Source organism: Falco peregrinus, chromosome 5 (assembly GCF_023634155.1).
Source record: "Falco peregrinus isolate bFalPer1 chromosome 5, bFalPer1.pri, whole genome shotgun sequence".
Taxonomy (NCBI): domain Eukaryota; kingdom Metazoa; phylum Chordata; class Aves; order Falconiformes; family Falconidae; genus Falco; species Falco peregrinus.
The window spans coordinates 85,634,383-85,656,354 of NC_073725.1; the positions used below are offsets into that span (position 1 = coordinate 85,634,383).

General features: G+C 41.4%; 1 protein-coding gene across 4 annotated transcripts in view; it reads left to right on the plus strand.

The window, feature by feature from the left end:
• The window catches only part of SDK1 (sidekick cell adhesion molecule 1), a 412,484-nt gene that overhangs the window by 300,935 nt on the left and 89,577 nt on the right, over positions 1–21,972 (plus strand). For all 4 annotated transcript variants that reach the window (XM_055805382.1, XM_055805383.1, XM_005228982.4 and 1 more), the window contains 5 exons: positions 838–953; positions 4,100–4,292; positions 7,557–7,655; positions 12,538–12,729; positions 14,547–14,668. In XM_055805382.1, the coding sequence (XP_055661357.1) occupies positions 838–953; positions 4,100–4,292; positions 7,557–7,655; positions 12,538–12,729; positions 14,547–14,668 (722 nt within the window). The remainder of the gene's footprint in view (positions 1–837; positions 954–4,099; positions 4,293–7,556; positions 7,656–12,537; positions 12,730–14,546; positions 14,669–21,972) is intronic.

Consider the following 21,972-nt stretch of genomic DNA (forward strand, 5'->3'; position numbering starts at 1 on the left):
GAAATGGCACCCTAAAGCAAGAAGTTGAAGAAATTGCCTGGAAGGTGTTTAAAGAGACATTATATTAAATGGCAAAGTACTTAGGTGTTATTTTTTGTTGTTTGAAGGCAGTATGCCTTTATGTGCTATGCTTTCTTTTGTATTGAGAAAACATCTGTCTAATTAAATACTTGGCATAAAATGCTTATGCAACTTTTAGTTGATTAGAGGGTGCACTGGCTCAAAATATATATAATCAATTCAATATACATGAATGAATATCATATCAAGATGAAACGAGTACGTCTCCAATTCCCAAGAAAAATCTTTACTGCATGTGTTATGACTGATCCTAATTCTTTAAGCAGCAGTAAATAATAAACAGATGCTCTTGCCAGATTATAATTCACAATTAGAACTTTAATTGTGCGGACTCCATGTTTGCTTGGTCTGATCTGGGGAATTGAGCGGTATTAAAAGACTGAAGAAATTTCTCTCTGAAACTGTTCGTTCTCTGTGCAGTCATGGATAATTGAATGAGATGTGTTCACCTATCATTACCTAGCTTCTGTCTCAAGTCTTTGAGAAACTCATCTGTGGAATAATAAGCTGCAGAAATCATTTCATCCCCTCCCCTTGAAAGAATCTCCAATACAGAATGAGAAATTAACCCAATTACCCTTCTTTCCAAATCATTGCTGGTTGCTCTTTCGCAAGAAGTGCATCCTTCTCTCGAGGTTGTTATTACAACATGAGTAAGTGGCAGTCAGTGGGTTCTGAGTTCATCTTTGTCTTCTGTCTCCTCATCCCTCCTCTGCTCTGTTTTATCCCGTTTCCCTCTCTGTTGATCGAGAGCAGTGCCTACAGCTCCGCCGCAGAACGTGCAAGTCGAAGCCGTGAACTCCACAACCATCCAGTTCCTCTGGAACCCTCCACCCCAGCAGTTCATCAACGGTATCAACCAAGGATACAAGGTAAATAGAAACTAGATTTCTGTAACTTCAAGTAACATTTGCCTTAACAGTCCTGGTATATAACAGTTAGGATGATATATAACAGTTAAAAGTTGAATCTAATAACCTCTGGATTTCCAAAGTGACACTAGATTTCCAGTGTGTATATGTCTATATGCTTACGCAAGTAAAACGAAAAGAGAAGTGAGCAGCTGTTGCTCCTAGCATTTGCAATTTTTATAAGTTCTGAAAAGGGGATATGTCGTAGGCTAGAAGTCCTAATACCTCTGTCATTTACCTGGAGAATTTCCAAAGCCAAAAAGCAGTTCAGCATCAAAGAGTTTGGGAAGTCTGCACAGGTCGTTATGTTGTGCCGCTGAAAATCTACCTTGAGATTTCTTTTTACCCTAATGCAAAATTCCCATTCATTTCATTAGGAACCAAGGCATCCCACTAAATGTTTCTCTTAACTTCCCCACTGTGATGATTTGGGAGATTTAAGAAATGTAAAATGTATTAATTATGCTTGATGACATGGAGGTAGCGTGGTAAGCCCCTGTTGATGGGACAACTGGCAATACCTATTACAGTACGCAGAGTAAAGAGTGCTTAACAGAGCACTTGTTGGTACTTTGACCAGTGGAGTGTATGCTAAGGAGGTAGCTGGAGTGGTTTATTTCTGTCTCTCAGGAAGGACTGCTTAATAGAAACTCCTCAAAAGGTTCGGCAGTAGGGGCATAATGAACGAAGGGTTTAAAAGCATTCACAGAAAGAACGAAGGGAAATCTCTCAGTAATCACAGGGCAGGGGAGGGGAAGGCAGGTGTGTTTCACAAGCAGGGAGGAAGAAGGGCGATGTAGGTGTTGGGTGAAGGAACATGGAGTGGGCTGAGAAGGATGTGGAGTTCAGAAGACAAGCAGTGTATTGCAGGATTGTAGGTGGGTGTAAGAAGCTTGAGAAGACTTGATCCTTCTCTAAGAATGTCTCAAAGCGATGAAGAAGCTAAGACAAAGTTACGCATGGGAGTTCTAGTGGGTTTGCCCAGATCTATATGTTTCTCATGAAGAACAGCGGTGGTTTCAGAATCCCACTGCTGAAGTATTATATGCGTGTAGCTGTGTATGACTGTTTTCCCCAGAGACAGAACCAGCTCTCAAAAGTAGGCGACTGACAGGGCTGCAGGGGTGGGCGTGTGTAGAGATAAATATACACACACACAAGCACGCCCGCATGCATGCCTGCCTGCCTGCACGCACACACACATGCGCGCGCACACACACACTCTCTCTCTCCTTGGCTTCTGTTCAGACTCCGGAGAATAAAAGCACTTTTTGGGCTCAGTGGACTGCAGTGCACTATAATTTTCTGGTGCAAGTCCAAGCTTGGTGAGCTCAGTCAGATTTTCAAAAGCCATAGTTTAGATTTTTATTCTTTGTTTTACTGAAACAGAGTTTCTGTTTAAAGATTCTTTGTCTCATTGCATAAGCTACCTCTAATGTTTCGGTTTCTTTAGTGGTGGTATAAAATAACTAAAATTGTAATTTGTATCTGTCAGTGGTCAGTAAAAACTTTTGAAATTATCAACATTTCTCTTTGGGTTTCTTTGATTGCAGTAGATTGCAACAGCTTTATCATTCCAGTTTCTCATAGGGATTGTGAATTGCAGTACAAAGACTGTGTGAAAACATTTCTGTCAGTTACTGTTATAGCATATGTTTTGTGTATGATTTATAAATTACTAGTAGTCAAAGCTAGGCTTTTGGGTTTTTAAGAACTAAATCCATTTTTCCCTTTGACAGAATTGTTCACCTGCATTTCCTGAAGAACATGCAATGAAATGTACTCAAAAAAGAGAAGTTTAGTCCTCCAAAGTTATAAATGCCAATTGTAATCCACAAAGGTGATTTAGAAAAGAAATTTAAACTTACTATCCCATCAACCATTTTCCATTTTATCTTTTCTTTGAAATTTATTTGCATTTCAAGAAGTCGTAAAGTGCACCTTTTCAAATATGAAATATTCCTAACAAAATTATTCCTTATAGTCCTCGAACTGTGCTTTCTGATTATCAGAAACTATAGACATTGGCTAAGTGTGTCAAATATGGCTCATTAATTTCAAGCATCTATCCATGTTTATGAGCCTGAAATCAATAAGAGTTGCACGATTTACACAGATACTGAGTAAGGCTTAGAATTTTAACAAGCTGATATAAGCCACATGATAAGGATTTCTGGATAAAATAAAAATTTCATATGCACTTTAAAGCCTTAGACTCCTAAGCTGTTAAGGTGATTTCAAAAATTGTTTTAAAATTTCAAAGTCATTTACCAAAAAATGAATTTTTTAAGTCCTCATTTAGGTACCTACACGTAAGATATCCCACTCTGAAAAATATTGATCACCCAGAAGATCTGCTAGCGATGAATGAAACCTGGAAGAACTGAGCACATCTGACAAGCGTGCTATTTTAAATGCAGGAAAATGTATTTGGGAGTCTAACCCGTGTAACCGAGGGGTTGAAAATTGTAGTAATCACCAACCATTTTCTATTCTTTCTGTAGTTCCAGAACTGCTTGAATCATTCTGTGCAGGTATCCCAAGGCACTGACCGCATCGGTGCTCCCAGCCTGCCAGGCAAGGCTGGTCAGCGGGATGCTGAGGGCGCTGTAGGAGGGGAGGGAAGATCTGTGTATGTGTGTGTGAGCCAGCCAGCCTCCCCAGCCGGCAGGATCTTTAAAGGACCCCCAAAATAAGATAAAGCGTGTGTATCATAGAGTAGAACTGAAAATTCTTTTCCTCCTTCAGCTTCCTTTCAGCAGCAGAGACCATCCAGCCTAGTCAGAGCAGCTCAAAGAGAGACAAAAGGCTCATGTCATACAAATAATAATTTGCAATAATTTTGGCATTGAGACAATGAGACGTGGAGAATTGCAGTACCTCCATGGTATCAGTATATCCCCCATCACTAGTGAGTATTACACACATCCCTCCAGTTATCGTAGTAACAGCGTTATATCCATCTGTTCAGCATCAAAGTGACAGTAGTTTAACAGCATTGCTTGGTTTTTTACAATCAGATTAAGATGGTTTTGGCAGCCAAGCATACTCTGATTCCAAATAGACGCAACTTCTAATGAGAGCTCATCCAGGTTTAAATTTTCTAGCTTCTAGCATGGACAGCGGATGCTCCAGAGACTGTGACTGTGGTCACCATTGCTCCAGACTTCCATGGCGTTCATAGTGGCTGCATCACCAACCTGAAGAAATATACTACTTACTATACATCAGTTCTGTGTTTCACCACGCCTGGCGATGGACCACGAAGCACACCCCAGCTCCTGCGGACCCTTGAAGACAGTGAGTAGTCAGCACTGGTAGAGAGCCTTAGTGCTCAGATTTTGTTTTGTTGGGTATAAAAGCCAGCATTTTCAAATCCGGATCCTTTAAATCTGACCGCAGCTTCACAATCAGTTTGCAATCTCTTGTCAACTTACTTTGCGTCAGGTGACCTCAGCCAGTTGTCCACATGTGTTCTTTTAGCCTGTGGCTAATGAATGATGTTTGATATTTTTTTCATCATGGAGTAAACCTGGATGAGTATTTTTTACATTGGTCAGAAGCTGAAAGCTCTGTAGTCTGGTTCAGCTAACACACGACAGGTGTGTATGTCTGTGAACCCTTATGCTCTTCAGTCCATGTTCAGGCATCCAAATAAATGCGAATTGATCTTCCTAGGAACTTGAGCATGGGAACTTCCTATGGAGGCCTATGATTGATTTACAATTGTTTCCTTCTGTTATTCAATATATTGATAATGTCTGTATCTGTATTATATTGCAAGTGTTTGTATAAATGAACCAGGAACATAACGATGCAGTAACTTTTATTCTCTAAAACTGGAGTCAGGATGAAGTAAAATGAGCTGGATATTTAACATAAAAATTAGTTCCTGCATCAGAAAATGCTTGGAAGTGTTTGCTCAAGACATGGTTGGGACTAACAAATCCAGTGCATGTCTGGTGCAGGTAAACAACTGTATTGCAGTGGCCCTGGCAGCTGGCTGTGTGTCTGTGGTGATCTTGGCTCTGGCCAGCACTTCAGCATCTTCCTGCCATGAGACATCATAAACATTGCTGCACATCTACAGATCCAAATCAGAATAAAAAAATGTCTAATTTATCCATTAAGGTATTGTTTTTAGGAATACTACTTTGCCTTACTAGGAATCTTTTAGGTTAGTCAATGTTCCTGTAAAGAAAAATCTGATTGTCGTTAACATTCACAGAAGCAAGGCTCAAAGAGCTAATCCAATTTTTCATGAGATACTCTTGAAAGAACTTGAAGAAAATGAAATGGTTTCCCATGGATTTTCCTTTCGTGATTAGCATCCTCCATGTGCTAGACCTGTGCCCCAAGAGCAGATAGCAGACTTAAAACCCTTCCTGTCAGAAGATCACTGAGAGCATTTAACTACCAGAAAACTATGTGGACTAGTATGACCTCATACTTGTTTATTGGGGGTTAAAAGCAAAAGGTGTGGAGGAAAGAGAAACGTGCTTTACGTTCCTGTGTGTAGCATTAACTTTTTTGCCTGTTTTCCAAAGGAAATGAAGCTTTTGGCAATGATGGTTTGTAAATGTACTCACCTGTCTGTCTTGGGTCCATCTGTCTCTCTCCCCCCATGACATTTGAACCCTGTGGCTAATTCCAGTGAGAACAGAAGAGTAAAGAAACCAAAGATATGAGAATCTTAAGATTTCACAAAAATTAACTGGCTGGGAAGAAGGAAGAGACCATTAATATTTCTGCTGAAGGAAAGGTTGCAAAAATGAGCTTTAAAGATTTTGCACAAAGTGGGAAAAAGGGCACAGTCAAGACATGGAAAGTATCTCAGGGAAGTGTTGGGATCATGTGCCATTTTAAACAGAAGAAAATTCCATCATGAAACGTAAAACAAGAAAAAGCCAGACTTTTATTTTGTAAAACATTTAAAACATTTCTTGGTGTATGCAACTGTATGTTGTAAGGGGCCTCAGCAGCAGAGATGAGCAGGATTTTTTCCCTTTTTTTTTTTTTTTTTCAATCCTTCAGAGTTGCTTTCTTCGGTTTTCATGGTGACTGAGAAGTTAAGTGCAGGATGGTATAATGCACCTTTGTGGAGAACTCATTGAATCTAAGTTGCTTCAGGATTTATGTGGTGGGAAAAAAGGTTCGAAAGGACTGTCATTCATGTTCTCAGGTGATAATTTTCTGTCTGTATAGCAAAGTTAGTCAATCCTTTAGGAAAAAAAATAGTGCAAACAGATCTGTTTGCTGATGAACTGTAGGTCAAATAAAGTCTGACATGCAGTCAGAAGCATTGTGCCCTGGCTTGGAGTAACCTGCACCTGGTTTTCATTATGATGTTAAAATTGGACTGTGACTGCAGGAGCTAATTGGAGTAAAGCTCTGCGAGTGTACGGTCTGCACTTCTGCAGACACGTGGTCCCAAACAGTCATCATTTCTGTGCTCTCGTTGGGTATTCCTGAGATCATTCCTGAGATCACTGCCGGATCAGCGTTCTCTCTGTAATGCTTTGACTACTAGATATTGCAGAATGGATTTGGAAATTTTCCTCACTAGGATTGCAGAATTGCAAATGTGGTTGTAGCTGACCTACTGGCAGGCTTTGGGGTTTTTTTATCATAGCTGGAGGGGAAGGAGAAACTGGACTACATTGAAGAGGAAACAAAATACGAAATTGCAAACGAGAAATTGCCAACTGATGTCAGTGGAGCTGGAGGATACTCGGGCAGGGATCCAATGACAGAAGCACAGTGAATATAAAGTGAACAAAACCTCCTTTTTCCAGTACATCGATTGAAGAAAGAACAGCAGTTGGATCAAAAATCAGTCAGGATGTCTTCCTTGAAGATCAAAATTGAGGGAGGATGGCATATTCTTGACAGTCATTCCATTTTATGTTCTTTCATTGCACACTAGGGAGCTGAAATTTTTAAGAGCGCTTGAGCTACATCATAAAAATCCTTTAAAAAGTTTCACACACTTGTATTCATTTTACAGAAGACAGTTGCCATTATGTTGGACGTTTTTAGAGTTGTTTCGAGAGACTCTATCCAAGCAGTGGGTCGGTGACTCTGTCCTTGCTCTGACCTTGCATAGGCAAAAGTTTCTTTCTAGCTGTGGGGGTGCTGGTGGTGGTGCTGCAGACCCAAGGCCAGGTAAGCACACACAGCAGCGCAGGTAAACGCTGCACGCTGTTGTTGAGGGAAAACAGCAACGCGATTGCTTCCAGGATTGCCAGCTTGATTGTTCTAATTAGGTTAGATCAAGAAGAGAGGCAGAGAACAAGTTGTGTGCGAGTCTCCTGCTGCCGCTCTCTTTAGTTCTCTGCACAGTTAGGGTGATGACTGGATAAAATAATTTATGTGATGCTAGCCAGAGTGCTTCTGAACACCTTGCGTTTTCCCCTCTCCCCTGCAGCTCTCACTGATGTTTCCAGCAGGCTTCCCTTGGCCCCGGCTCAGTGTTTTATTTCTTCAGCCCTCACCTTGCCACATGAATCAGATCAAAAGTAAGTGGGGTTCTCCTGTTAACAGATTTCCTTTTCTGATTGCCAGAGCCAGGAGCGGTGGGACACCTGAGCTTCACTGAGATTCTGGACACGTCTCTCAAGGTCAGCTGGCAAGAACCTGTAGAGAAAAATGGCATCCTTACAGGCAAGTATCAGCTGCTCTCTCTCTTTTTTTTTTTTTTTTTTTTTTCTTTTTTTTAGGAATGTGTGTGGGGTGGAATGTATCATTGCAGTGAAAAAATGTTTGTGTAATATTGCATTTAGGGAGTACTGGCTACTGTGAGCACTGGTTTCCTGGTACCTCTTTTGGGTAATTGAAATGTCAGTTAAGGCACCTTATAGAAAGTATGGGTCCAGTTACTGGCAGCTCATGGTTGTGGTCACTGAAAAGGCAGTCTGTATTAGAAATCAGCTCCCCATGGTGGTTCTGGTCTTATTAAATCTTCTGTGACCTCCACCTGTGTTACTAAATTTCTGAAACTTTGTGAGACAGTGTTTGGCCTTTGCCCCAAAGGTGGGGGGTTCCTACATGAAGTTTACAGCTGCAAAATCTGAATTGGCATTGCTAAGATTTGCAATCAAGACCGAGTCTGAAATCAGCATTATCTGTCATCTGTGATCAAATGATCTGGCTGTGGACCTTGTGACAGAATTTGCATGGCATTACTTTATTTTGTAGAAACTGTCACAAGGGTTCAGAATTGTCTTGCTTCTCTTTGATGAGCTTGCCATTTGACAAGCTGTTTATCTATTTACTGTACGCTAGTGTAGATACAACATCAGCAACCTCATTATTTTTCATAAAGGAAGCTCTAAATAGTTGAGTAAAACTCTAGTTCTTATCAACAGAGGCAATATTGTTTTCAGATGGGAAGCTATTGCAGCTGGACAGGATGGACATTCCATTTAACAAAGGCTTTCAAGGTTCTGAAGTACAAGAAAGCTCCCAAATTTTAAATTACTAGAGCTAGAAATCATAGCTGGGAAGGGAGAAGATCATTTCACACATATCAAAATATTTTGTTTTGGGAGCATTGACACTGATATGTTTAATTTTATTTTTTAGAAAAGTGTATTATAACTTGTAAAAACAAAATACATTTTAGGAGTTAAGAAACAATCAGGGCTTCTGGCCCCTGAACATTGAAATGTTATATCAGTCTAATTTCCTGAAACGTTTTAGCTTTGACAGGTCTAATTATTTTGATAGGACTTGCACTTGCCGGTGTTTCCTCTGTATGTCTGTAACATGCACCATTTGTGCGTGTGTCTTCTGTGCTGCTCATAGTGTATGTGGAGCCCTTATGCAGGTTATCTTATGCCTTTATACCATGGTAACCTTCCTGGAATATGCATTGATTGAAGTAGTTTGAGAACAGAAACTAATGACTTCTGAAAGCAGTATTGATTCAGTGAAGATGTCCAAAGCCTTCAAGCCCAAGTGCTTAAATTTAGGTATCTAAATCCAGGGCTGGCTGGCTAAGTGAGATGGTGCAATACTCATCCTTGTTAAGCACAAGCTGGCAGCACTATACTTAGCGTGGCAGAATTGCTTTGCTAGAGACAAGCTGCTGCCTCCCAGATTGGGTTGAAACCTGGTGGAGCACAATGATGGACAGTGTTATATTTGGGGCAAACTGTTTCAGAAAGAATTAACTCCAGAAGCTCTGTTGTTCAGAAAGAAATACCCATGTAAGAATGCCCAGCAAAGTTGATAAAGAAAAGTCTTTAAGGATGCAAATTGTGTTTGGGAGAGAATAGCAAAATCGTTCATGCCCCAAGTACCTCAGAGGTTTATAGAGGGCTGCTTGGAGATCTGAGTGCTTAGGGGAGGCAATTATTCATCATTTCTGCTCATTGATATCTTTACTGGGCCTTGTTGTTCCCAGCAGCAGAGCTCGGAGGAGGAAAGCGCGGAGGGTGGAGCCCGGCAGCCAGCCTGCTCTGGGAAATTGCCCATTAGTCTTGCTGTAAATCTCAGGATCTTCCTCGTTCTCTCAGTAAACATTGATTTATGAGGACCTGGATGTAGACGGACAGTTTGTGATTGGGTGTACTGCTCTCTTGTAGAGAATTTACTTCCAATCAACAGAAAATTATTTCTGAAACTTCTCTGGCCATTCGGTTCCGTTAGGCAGTGGTTTGTGGGGAGGGCAGTGCCCAGGCATGCGGGAAGGCTCCGCGGACCTTTCCTGTGCTCCCCCTGAAGCCAGAGGGGACACACTCCCAGCCCAGGCTGGCCAGGCTCCCCCGTGACCGTTTCTGGCAGCCATCACATCTGTAAAACAGAGAGCGCGTTTTTACCAACCACATGTCCTAAAGTTCTGCCCATCTGTCACTCATTGTGGCTTTAGTGCTACTTGGGGGTATGGTGGATGCTGTTCCTTTCCTTCAGCGGTTCTTTTTTTCATCTGTTTTTGTTCTGCATGATTACATTCGGCTTTGTGTCTGCTCGGTATGTATGTATGTATGTTCATTTTTTAATATGACTAGAATTTAACTATCCATTCAGGACTGAAATATCCAACAGCAAACTCTGCCTCTTTGCCTTTGCTTCAATTTGCGTGTGAGCTCAGGATATTTTTCCGGGTGAATATTTTTTCAGAAAATAGGTACACAGACTATGTGCCTAATGGGTGGGAAAGCTGGGTTTCAACCCTGTGGTTACAAAAGAGAAAATAGAAAATGTTCAAAGAATAATCACCAACATTTGATGTATATCCAAAGCTTATCTAGATGGGGGAGGAGATGCCTCAATCACTTAAGGTTGCCTAGTGTGTGGCAGATGAAACTTTTGGTTGTTTGTAAAGTAACAAATGGATAGAGGGAACGTTAAAAGTCCAGTTCCTTCTTCTGGTTATTTATTTCTTCGAGCAACCCATCTTTTTTATTGTGAGGTGATGCCCCCTGATTCCCTTTGCAGGAGCCCACGCAGGGTTTGGAGCAGGTGCAGCCAGCCCATCCGCTGTCCTCAGGCAGGCAGGTGAGCTGCAGCACGGCCCTTGCCCAGCCTCTGCTCCATTCAAGGCTGCACGGGGACGTTCTGCCGGCTGGGGACACGGCTGCCGGTTCTGTGTCCTCTGTTGGGAAGTGGGGAGACCAACAGCTGTACCTTTCACAGACGACTTCTCCTTCTTCTGCATTGCCCTGTCTGGAGCAAGCAGCACCGTGGCTTTTGAAAGAAAGGGGTGTTTGTGATAGTCGTTCTGTTTGGAACTTTCACACCTTTTCACTGAGCATCTGATAGAGGGGACAGTCACCCTCCATCTCTCTGTTCGCCCTTTATTGATAAAGGCAATACAGTCCTGAAATTTTGTCAAAACCTTCATACAGATGATAATCTTGTCTGTGATACATAAAGTCTGATCACTGGTAAATGATGCCTTCCCAGAGCACATCAGAACGACACGGTGTCTCTGAGAGATTGGTGAATTACTGACTTACTTAATTCCCATTCAGATACTCACTTGGAACTGGTTCCAGATGAACACTGAGGAGTTTTTCCCCTTCCCCTAGGTAGTTCATAGTCAGACAAGTGGTTGCAGTGTAGTGGAATTGTTGAAATATCCCCTCTCCTTATCACTGCCCCTTCACCTGAAATGTAATTAGCGACTATGTGAGCACCCTGAGCCCATTTTCATGCAAAACTGGGTTAATGTCAGCTAGTACCAGGGGAAGAGTAATATCTCACACCTCAAACTCTCACAGAAATATTTCTCACTGTGCTTTTAGTTCACGAGCTGGTTGCTTAACACCATAAGGTATTTTGCTGTGTCAATTTGTATACGTTAATCAGCTTATCTTGTTAAAAAAAAAAAAAAAGGAGGAAGAAACATCAAGCCCCCCAGCTGCTCTGAATTCCTTATCTTAGATGATGGGAACAGGAGCCCAGCAGGGATTTTCTCTAGCCAGCAGCTCGCCTTGTGCACGGTTCACTCAGTGGGGTTCCTTTCTGTTAGTCCTTTTCACTCACTTCCATTTCAGAGGCATTCAAGAGCTATGTGTATTCCCCCCACCACTTCTCCCCCCCAAGTCAAGTCACAAAGAAAGCTGCAATCAAGCAAACTTTTCAGACTCGCTCTCTGGAGACTGGCACAGTGAGGTTCAAATGGGTTCAAATGAGAATAAAGTGGGACTGGGCAGGAGGAGGACAAGCGGATTCGGAGGTAAAATTGAGCAAATCAGACAGTAGAAAGTTTCAAAAGTTCTTGGAAGGCAAATGGCTATAAAAGTAATAAAAATGAAAACCTGGTTGTGATAGAGGAGTAACGTGGAGGTCAGGGTGAGTGCAGTTTTGGACAATGTGTTGGCCACACTATGGTTTTGAAAGAAAGGATAATGATTCACCCAGCTGAAGGATTTCTATGAGGAACAAGCAGTGGGGAGTAGAGGTTTTTCGGTTCCTAGAAGATTCGCACAATGTTCCTGCCTGATTGTTATTGTCAGGTTGGTGAGTATTTCTGCTGATGGTTACTTCAGCCTCGAAAGGGAGTAGCCTTACTAAGCACACACAGATTTTTAATTAGATATTCCAGCTGGTGAGAAGGTTTTACATTTTCCAGGTTTCTTCCTATTTGCTTCATCGAGTTCACAGAATGAAAGTCCACCCTTCTGCAACGTTCATTCCTTACAGAAACTATCCCTGGGTTTCCTAACCAAGCAAGCAGCGTATCGTCATAGAAAAAAGGGCGCATCAGCTGAGACTCCATGTCCCCTAAGCTGTAACTTGATGGGCAGATGATACCCTGTGGGGTACCTACAGCAATTGCTTATTGGAAATAACAAAATTCAAAAAATACTTGGGTATTTTAGCTGGTGTTTACTTCAGTATTCTTTATTTTTCTGCATATAAAACATGGCCACAATGGAGTAGAATGAGAAACAAGTCATGCCACCACTGACCACAAGCAAATCGTGCGGATGCAGGAATTTACCAGTCTCTGGGTTATTGTATAACTGTGCTTTAGAAGAAAAAATAGACTTCATCACTGCTATGGCCCCCTGACTTCTGTGTAATGGTTTTTCAGGGTACCAGATCTCCTGGGAGGTATATGGCAGGAATGAATCTCGCCTTGCCCGCACGCTACCCAACACGACGCTGGAGTACAAGATCACCGGGCTGTCGTCTCTCACCACCTACACCATCGAGGTGGCAGCTGTGACTGCAAAAGGCAGTGGCTGGGTCACGTCCTCCACCATCTCTTCTGGTGTACCCCCAGGTTGGTGAAACTGCATTGAAACAAATTAATATGGGCTGATTCTTCATGTATCTGTGTTCCGAAGATCACAAATTACTTTGGTTCAGTAATAATAAAAATGGTTTTATTTATAAAACATCTGAATTCTTTACCGCGTAATACAAATTTAATTTTTAGAACAGATTAAAACATCAACATCAGCACACTTGCAATTTGAGATTACCGGAAAGTTGAGGCTGTTTAATACAAATACAAAAAAACTTGTAGGGATGGCAGAAGGAATGGACAAAGTAATAAAGTGGATACAATACAGAAATTCTTGACATTTACAAAGTAACATAAGAATGGAGCCTGAATCAGTTCAGAAAGGATTGCTTAGGGGAAAAACAGAGTTTGGGTGATGCTGAAAGGGAAAAGTTTTTCCATTTTTATGTAGTATAGCTTATGTCACCTAAGAGAGGACAAGTATAATGAAACTAAAACCTTATTTCTATGATCTGAGGGTTGTGGCCTGAGAAACATTTGGGAGGAGAGAGTCCTGTACTGCCTTGTCTGAGTTGCCATTTGGGCACTTGTAAATTTAACCTTGTTGCATTCCGGTTTTCAAATTCTATGCTCTCCCTCATCCACTAGAGAAAGCAAACTAAAAAGCCAATTCATACCTCAGACAAACTGTTTCAGTTAATTTATAACTTACATAAGCAGAATTTTCCAAAGTGGAGCAGTTGGTGTACATCACTGAGGGTAATCCAGTTTTTCCGTTTTCTGGTATTTTTGAACTTTTCTGTATGTCTTGAAGTATGTTTGCCTTTCTTTTCCCTAATCATAGGTAACTGTGACAAGTTGTAGACTGGATCAATGCCGTGCTCCCTGTTGTTAGCCAGATAACAGCATTATCCGCCTTGGTCAGGGTTAGTTTATCGATCGTAGCTCCCACAAATGTGAACTAAGAATCAAGAAATACTGTGCATTCATGCATACTTGAAATATATGCCAGAAAGCTGCCCTTTTTTTGCCTGTTGCATTTGGACATAGTACAACATTATGAATGATTACTGATTATAACAGTAATTTCCATTACTTATGAATGCAGGTACTATTGGGAATTTATTCTAAACAATCTATATTTAATCTCTTTCCTGGGCTTGCTTTTGTTGATAATACAGATAATATTAAAAATGTAAATGCTGCTGTAAGCTTGACTGATGTGAGGCAAAGATCTGATTGGAACTGCGGATTTTTCCTCATAGAAGGTCACCCTCTTCATTTGCAAGAATTTTTTAAAGAAATTATCTACTTTATTCAGGCATCAGAAATGCCCTCTAAACCCCATCTATTACAGGTCAATACAAGAATCACACAATCTTCCCCATACACTACCCAAACTTTTGAGTCTTTTTCTGTTGTTAATACATTAAACTTGTATTCACTCTAAGAAGTAAATGCAAATTATTGACATTTCATTCTGGAGAAAGAGAAGTACTGTGGGATTAGGTGACCTGGCAAGTGACTGGCAGATGTGGAGCTGGGAAGTACCTTCCCCGCTGAGCCATCATGCTTTGTCAGTTGAGCAGCTTCTCTAAAACAGTAGCTGTAATTCTGTAGATGGGCGCTTTCTTTTCTCGTTCAATCTATAAAAATGTGGTGCATTCTCAGAGCAGCAGAAATAGTAACGCTGCATGTAATGCTCTGCCAAAAAGAAAAAAAAAACAACCAACAGCTATTTTCCTTATTATAATTGTTAGCAAGGTATTTTATATGCTGCAACACTGAATGTCAATCTGTGTTACCAGGCCAAAGACAAAGAGCGTTTCCACCTCCCATTTCTATTTCTTCAGAACTTCCAGGTGCTCCATCCAACCTGGTGATTTCCAACATCAGCCCTCGCTCTGCCACGCTTCAGTTCCGCCCAGGGTACGATGGCAAAACCTCCATCTCCAAGTGGATAGTCGAAGGCCAGGTACGTCCCTCACAGATTAGCTCTTTATGAAGTTTCTGAAGGCTTAAAAATGGTCTAGACAGTGAGTTGTTGTTTAGATTACAGTTTTTGTTTACTTTTGGATCAAAGCTCTTCAGTAAATGTCCTGGTGGTAGCTGTGCAGGGGTTCCTGGAAAGGTTGGGAATGCAAGGGAGCTCGAGAGGCTTAGCTGAGAAATGTCTGTGCAGGAGCCAGTGAGAAAAGGGTCATGTGAATGCTGTAGCTTCTGTTCAAAGGAACAACAACAAAAAAATGTAGATATTTTATATATATGTATATATATATATGTATACAAAGGTGAGAATGCTTATCCTTTAAATAATTTATGTGGGTTTTTGTAAAGCAGCTTTGCTTACGTTCAGAAGGACACCAAATGCATCATCAGCAACACATACAGCAAAACTTAAGTCCATCCATTTATTTAAAAAAGAATTTGAAACCTGTGTTTAGGTTCTGTTAGGTGTATTTTCAAACCAGGTGCAAACCTGGAATTATCTTAGTCAGAAGTATAGGAAGAATTGCACTGAACAGTAAAGATACCATTATTCATGAGTCTGAGTGTGTTTTTCTCTTATAATGGATTGTGCTGAGTTTTTCTATCCAGGCCTCTAGATGTGAATAGGATGAATTCTCTTCTTCATCAGATTTAAACAATATCCCTCTTTCTGCTGTCATTATGCCTTGGAAGAGTTATATATTCCTCATTTGTTCTTCTGACAGATGAGATTTGCTTCTTCCTTTCCACCCACAGAGCTTTATAAATAATATAATCTGTTTTTAAGACCAAATGTTGGACTTCTTAAATCACCGTCACCACTTGGACGTGTTGATACAATCACTTCACTTGGTAATGAGATCGCTGTGAACGAGTTGGTACATTTTGTACCATTTACATACACACTATTGCATATCATGGAATTAAACACTCCACGCCCATAATATGGTGGCTTGGCACATTCTGAGAAGCATTTTTGTGGTGGAGCACCATTTTGATATTGCTAGAGATCAGTTAATTCTGTGAGTTGCAGAACGCCACCAAAGTGAAGTAAATGTGAATGCTTTAAAACAGCGATAGTAATTACCACGATGTTCATCTGCATCCTTCAAGAGCCCTGGGTACAAATAGTGGTTAGAGGGTTCTTGGCATGCAGGAAGGGAAGAGAGGAACTTTCTTGTTCACAGACCCTCATCAACATCTCATGCATTGCTAGGAAAGTCAAGGGGTTAGTGGTTCTGATAGAACCTGGATCCAGGAATGAGACATCTTCATTTGGGGCAGGAGCACAGCCAAAGTCTTTGCGGAGTCTGGGCAGTTCTTTTCACCACAGCTACCCTGCAAGTTCCTTCTGCACCGTACCTCACTGTTTAGCTTTGGCATAACAAGAAAAGTTGTTCAAAGTGGGTTTAGTTAAAAAAAAAAAAAAAATCCTGCTCACATGATTAACAAAAATCTTTTTGTGTATGCAGAGAAATTAGTGACTCCTTAAGGATGAAGTAAATCCTGTTTCCAGGTAACAGCTGCATGTAATCCTATGTTCACAGCCCCTTTCTGCCAACACTCTACTCAAATTCTTTCTTAAAGTGGGATTTTGCAGCACCTTCAGTCAATCCAAACCACAGTTCTTGTTGTCCTGCTCTCATTCCTTCTTTTCATCCCCATCACTCTTACCAAGACTTCCTTACTCCTGCCTTCTGCGTGCACTGATTCTGGTGTGATCATACCTGGAGCTGCTACAAGACTTGGTCCAGCCGAGAACAAATGAGTTTCAGACAGATTGACTCTGTGCAGGCCACGTGTGATCAGAAGAGCACCGTTGCAAGGACAGGGGATGGAGACATGGCAGTGGGAGCAGAGATGAAAGGGGGAATGCTTCTGTCCTGACTTGGACCTAAGTTGCCTTGGACCTGCCCTCTGGACTGCACAGGTTTCCCTGCCTACCTTTCAAAGGCACACAAGCCTTCACAAAACAGATGCCAGTGACACCCCAGCATTCACTTGTGCCTTCCACATACTCTGTTCCAAGCGGTGATGTCTGTGCTGGGATGTAGGCTGCTGTTGCAATGTGTATTTTGGCATGGACAACCATCTTTGTTCCTTAGGACTAGGTTAGCTTGAAGGGCAGCAGTTATACCCAACCTACAGTGGTATTTTCTAAGCAGAAACGTATGGAGGATTTTTTCTTTCAGGATCTTTCATTCACTGGCCCATGTACAGCCTTTAATAGCACTGTCAAGTGTTTCATGCCTTATCATTAAATTAAAAACCACTTAAGGTGTGGGCTTGCATAATGTGATTTTAAAACAGGTGGTGTTGCTGAGCGATAGGATCACATTTAAACCCTTAATTTGTATGTTCTAGTGTACTTTGCAATTAATCAGTTAAATTAGAGAATAAAGATTCTCTCTGAGCAGGTATGGGGACTACATCTCTACCCATTTGCACATTTTTTGACCATTAGCCTTCCTGAAAGTTTGCAACAAGGTGCAGAGTAGCAGAAAACAGCCAATAGCTTGGGAAAAAAAAAACATGTTGTAGTTAGTACAAGATCTCGTACAGCACGATCTGTCCTGGGAGGAATCAAGCTGATCTCCTACACAGCTCTGTTCTCTTTGCACTGTACTTCTGCTGCTGGTGTCTTCATGGCAAAGCGTGACCAACAACTACTGGCTGCTGTCGTGTACTTCATCTGCGTCCCCCCCTGTACAGCTGGGTGGTGGCTTTGCATTGGACATCCCTTGTGTATTACATCATCTCTTCCATCTCTACTGGGAATATCCCCTTTACTCTCCATGTCTGAGTCCTTACAGACAAACTTCAGCTCTTCTCTATTCCCACCCAAACAGCCTGCCGCCAGCAGGTTTGCCACCTTGGTTTCTCTGTGTGGTAGAAAGCTTCCTTCATAAGGGCAGGTCTAGAAAATCTTCCAAGTCTTCCATTTTGGCTGGGTGCCATTTTTTGAAGTCTGATACTTCATGAACAATTTAGGTGCAAAACACAGCTGGGAATTCCAGTTGACGTGAAATTTTGTACATCTGGCCTTGGCTTCTGCTTTTTGTGCTGGGGTTTAAGTTCATGGGAGCCACTGTGGAACTAATTCTCAATTATGTCAACGAACATGAGAGGGGAATCAGGTCTTTAAGATTGTAGTGTTGGTAGGTACTGAAATATCAAGCATCAAAAATCCTATTTCTGTGTTTCTAGTGAAGCTACATTCTGTACTTCTGAAGGGATTTCTTAAAAATCACCAGACTCTTTGTTTTTCTTCTTTACATTGGACTCAGAGGAGTGGAGGAAACTGGATTTCCAAATGGATAACTACAAAAATGTACCAATGCTATTTAAAAAATATTTCTAACATTGTTTTTGCATTACATACAGTATAATTTAAAGAGAAGAGGGTCTAATGTGATATAAAGGTTCTGCTGACACTTGGTCAGAGGGACCAGCAGTAACTGCCTTGTGGCACTGACACTCACAGGTAACGTGCTCATCCCCAAAAATGTCAGTAAATCCTTCCAACCGTCCTGTACTCTCAGATGCAGTTAGAGTATAGATTATAAACATTTTTTCTGGCAATTGGCAACCAAGAATGATCGTGAATTCCTGTTGTTGTTCACGTGGTTCCACGTTTGCACTCTATCTGCTGCAATCCAGTTTCAGCATATTTTTCTCAGACTGGATTTTTCCTGGGGTTTTGTCAGGCAAAGGACATAGGTGATATCATCAGGACAGAGCCTTGGCGGCTGCTGGGCTAATTAGAAAAGCTGGGGTACCTTCTGCCAATTTTGATGTGGTTTTGTGGTGCTTAGTGGTGGTGTTGAGGCAAGAGAAGACCTGTGGAATGAATGGCTTAAGGCCACTGGTGAAGAGCTATCGCGAGTCATGGAGCCATGAGTGTATGGGCTAATAAAGAAAGTGGTTTGGCTTGAAGTCTTTCTGCCATTTTGAAAGAGATTTTGTATGAATATCATGGTGAGCAGTAGGAGAGTTTTAAAGTAGTAAAACCCTTTAAGTAGTACCACTGCGTTCACTTGTAAAGCTGTGAGTTGGGAAAGTAAGTCTGTAACTTTTAACCATGAATTTATCAGGTTTCGTGGGTTAAGTCAGTGACCCAGATAGGATTCATCCGTTGTATGAGGTGATTCTCTTGTTGTCATTTTTACTTCAGAGCTGGTAAATAAAGTGTCTGAAACTGTGACAATTTTATGCCTTTGCCAATCTTTAAATCAGAAATGGCTGAATCGATTTAAGGATTTTGTAAGAAAAAAAATTGCACCCATGCTGACATCCTGTGAACCGAATTTCTCCCAAAGTGATTTCAAATGTGTGAGTTATGGACCTCTGTAATGAAAAGTCTGACATATCTTGAACTATAGCAGAACACAGGGTACCTCTATAATGTACAGAAACATTGTGTTTTCCTTTCCTGCAGTTAGTACTTCATAACCGTTCAAAATTTGGGAAGCATTACTGTCTTATAGAAAATACCTCAGCAAATTATTTTTTCATTCCAAATTTTAATTATTTTTTGTTTCATTTAAGTCAAAATCCTGCAACTTTGCTCATAATAGTGCATTCAATCAGGAAACGTTAAGTCACTTTATAAAATATGTAACATTTTCCTTTTTAGAAATGGAGAAACCAAATGCATAGAGAAGTAAAGGGTTCCGACATCACTTCCAGTGTTGTTTAATACTGTCTCATTGCTGTAATAAATGAATGTGCCCTTTTATTGAATGTAGTGCCTTGGGAACTGCTGAGAGATGGGGATGAATATGTGCTGATTTGTGATGGCTGATGGTATTGAGAGTTACGTGAAGTGTCTTGGTGGACATAGGTGTGTTTATTGTGGCAGTACTGAGGTCCCCTGTGGATGGTGGCCCTGTTGCGTGGAGAACTGCTGAGATGCAGAGAGCCTTTCTTAAGGTTTTTTTCGGCTGACCGTAACAGAAAAGCAGTTGGTGTTCTTATCTGCCTCCTAAAACAATGTGTGCATGACTGTGTGTGCATCTGTCAACAAACATGATCCTTTTCTGATGTTTGCACGCGCTGTTATCCAAAACACAGTGGCAAAAGAGAAGCCTCGACGTTAACTTCATTTTATGCAGAGCAGCTCATAGTGGACTCTCTTTGCCCCTCAAAGGACTCTTTGATCCTTACCACTGCCCATAGTTCTTCTTGCCCCGTGGGAATCTCTTTGTACTCTGATTCTTGAAACTGATACGATTCCTCTGATCTGACATCAGAGTGTTTCAACAAAAATAATTTCCTTTTCCTTCAAGAGCCTGGAACTTGGTAATCTACTATAGATCTTGCAGAAGTTGAAAATATAGAAATCCATCACTGAAGGTTCTCTTCCAAGACTCCTTTCTGATATTGTTGCTAAATAAATGAAACTTGTTTTGGGTGACATTGACCTAGAATTGCTTGGCCACGCAAGTCAGACAGAGGTCATGCAGAAGTTGCCGGGCTGGTCACCAAGCTACCCTACAGCCATCCGCCTTTCAATCCTCTTGGATTGGGAAATCTCCTCACACAAGAAACACACTCTTAAAATATATTACTGTTTTCAGTAGAAGAGCTAACCATTTGAGTTAGTTTCTCAAATGCTGGCACCAGATACTGAGAACATTACAAGGTGTTATTCTAACTAAAGCAAGTTCCCTGATACATTTTTCTTAAAACCTTCTGCTGAATCACAGAACTATGCCTGTGGTTGATTTTTTTTTTTTTTTCCTGCCTCCCTGTCACTACCTTTCAGCAAAAAAACATCTTAAAAGCAGTGAATTGGGACTGGCTGGGCTCCTGCTTTTCCCAGGGTCCCCCACCTCCCAGTACAGGTAGTGGCCGCCTGTTTACCAGCTGGCTCCTGAGCTTGGGAACCATCAAGATGCCTGGCTTGGTTGGCATCTGCTATTTGCTCGTAGGCTGCACCCATCATTCCTACCAGGGAAAGCATTCATAACCAGAAAGCTGCCTCCTGTGGTGGCTTTCAAGGGGCTTGCCATAGTCCTGGGCACACAGAAGCTTTTGCTTCTTCTCAATCAGAAAAGATCCTTAATATTTCCACCTTTGCAGCCAGCTGGTAAATGCCTAGCTGCAAAACAGGTGGGGGGGGTTGCAGTCCTCTCAAGCTTGAGTCAATGTCAATTGTTCACAGCTCTGTGGGCCTCTGGGTCTGAACCATGTGGTCCTTAATGTGTATTAATGACCTGCCTGCTGCTGCAGAACAAATGAAACCTGTGGTTGGTTTTGGAGGGGTTTTTTTCCTATGCAAGAAATATTTTAAAAAGCTCTTACTGTTGTTAGAATACAAAAAGATGACTAACTCGCTACTGGAGATTATTTGCAGCTTCCAAAGCACCATGGATTTTGCTATACAATTACTGCAGCACTTTGAAGTGATGCTGTTAAGAGCCAGGAGTTTTGCAAAAATAAGCATTTACTATAGACTTTCTACAGTATTAATCAAAAACCCTTTTAAAAAGTGTTCTCGATTTCCTTGACTGAAATCAACCATCTCTTCCTTTCTTTGTTTGTGTAGGTTTTTTGGTTTGGGTTCGGTTTTTTTTTTTAATTTTCCTGATCATCTCTCTGTTCTCTGGGTTCAGTTTAGGGCTGCTCTGTTTTACCACGCAGACCTGCCTCAACTTGCTTCCTTTATGCTTTTGCATCCATGGACTTTGCTAAAATTTATGAAGCTCAGTTGGGACCGGGGATTTTAAAAGGCCCGTAATCTTCACTGACATCTATTTTAAATGTTGTTTGATGTGTGGCAGTGTCCTTGATAACCAAAAAGGCTGAAAGGCCCATCAAGACCTGTGCAACCATGCCCCTCTGAAAGCCAGCTCTCTGCTGGGAAGCTCACGGAGGCTTCTTTTCACCAGTGCAATGCAGGACTTATTTCTTTGGCCTAAATTGCCGTGTGTCATTTCTTCATGCACAAACATAAATATGCAGCACATCAAATCCTGGGTGAGCAAAGAACTAAAACATCTATAAATAAATCAGGCTGCTTCTCCTGAAGGGGAAAAAAAAATAATGAGTGAATGAAACCTAATTTTCTCTTTGAAGCACTTGGGGTGTGCTGGATACTTTGGGCTGGGTTGCCTATCGAGCGCTTTGGCAGTGTCTGTGGCCATAACTTGTCCACGGAACTTGTAAGGGATCTGTTTAAAAAAGATTAAAGCAAATAGCTCTTTACACAGCGTGTTGTGAGCTTCTGGAATTTGTGGCCACAGCAGTCTGTAGGAGTAGACAGTGTCTGTAAGTTAAAAAAAGGAT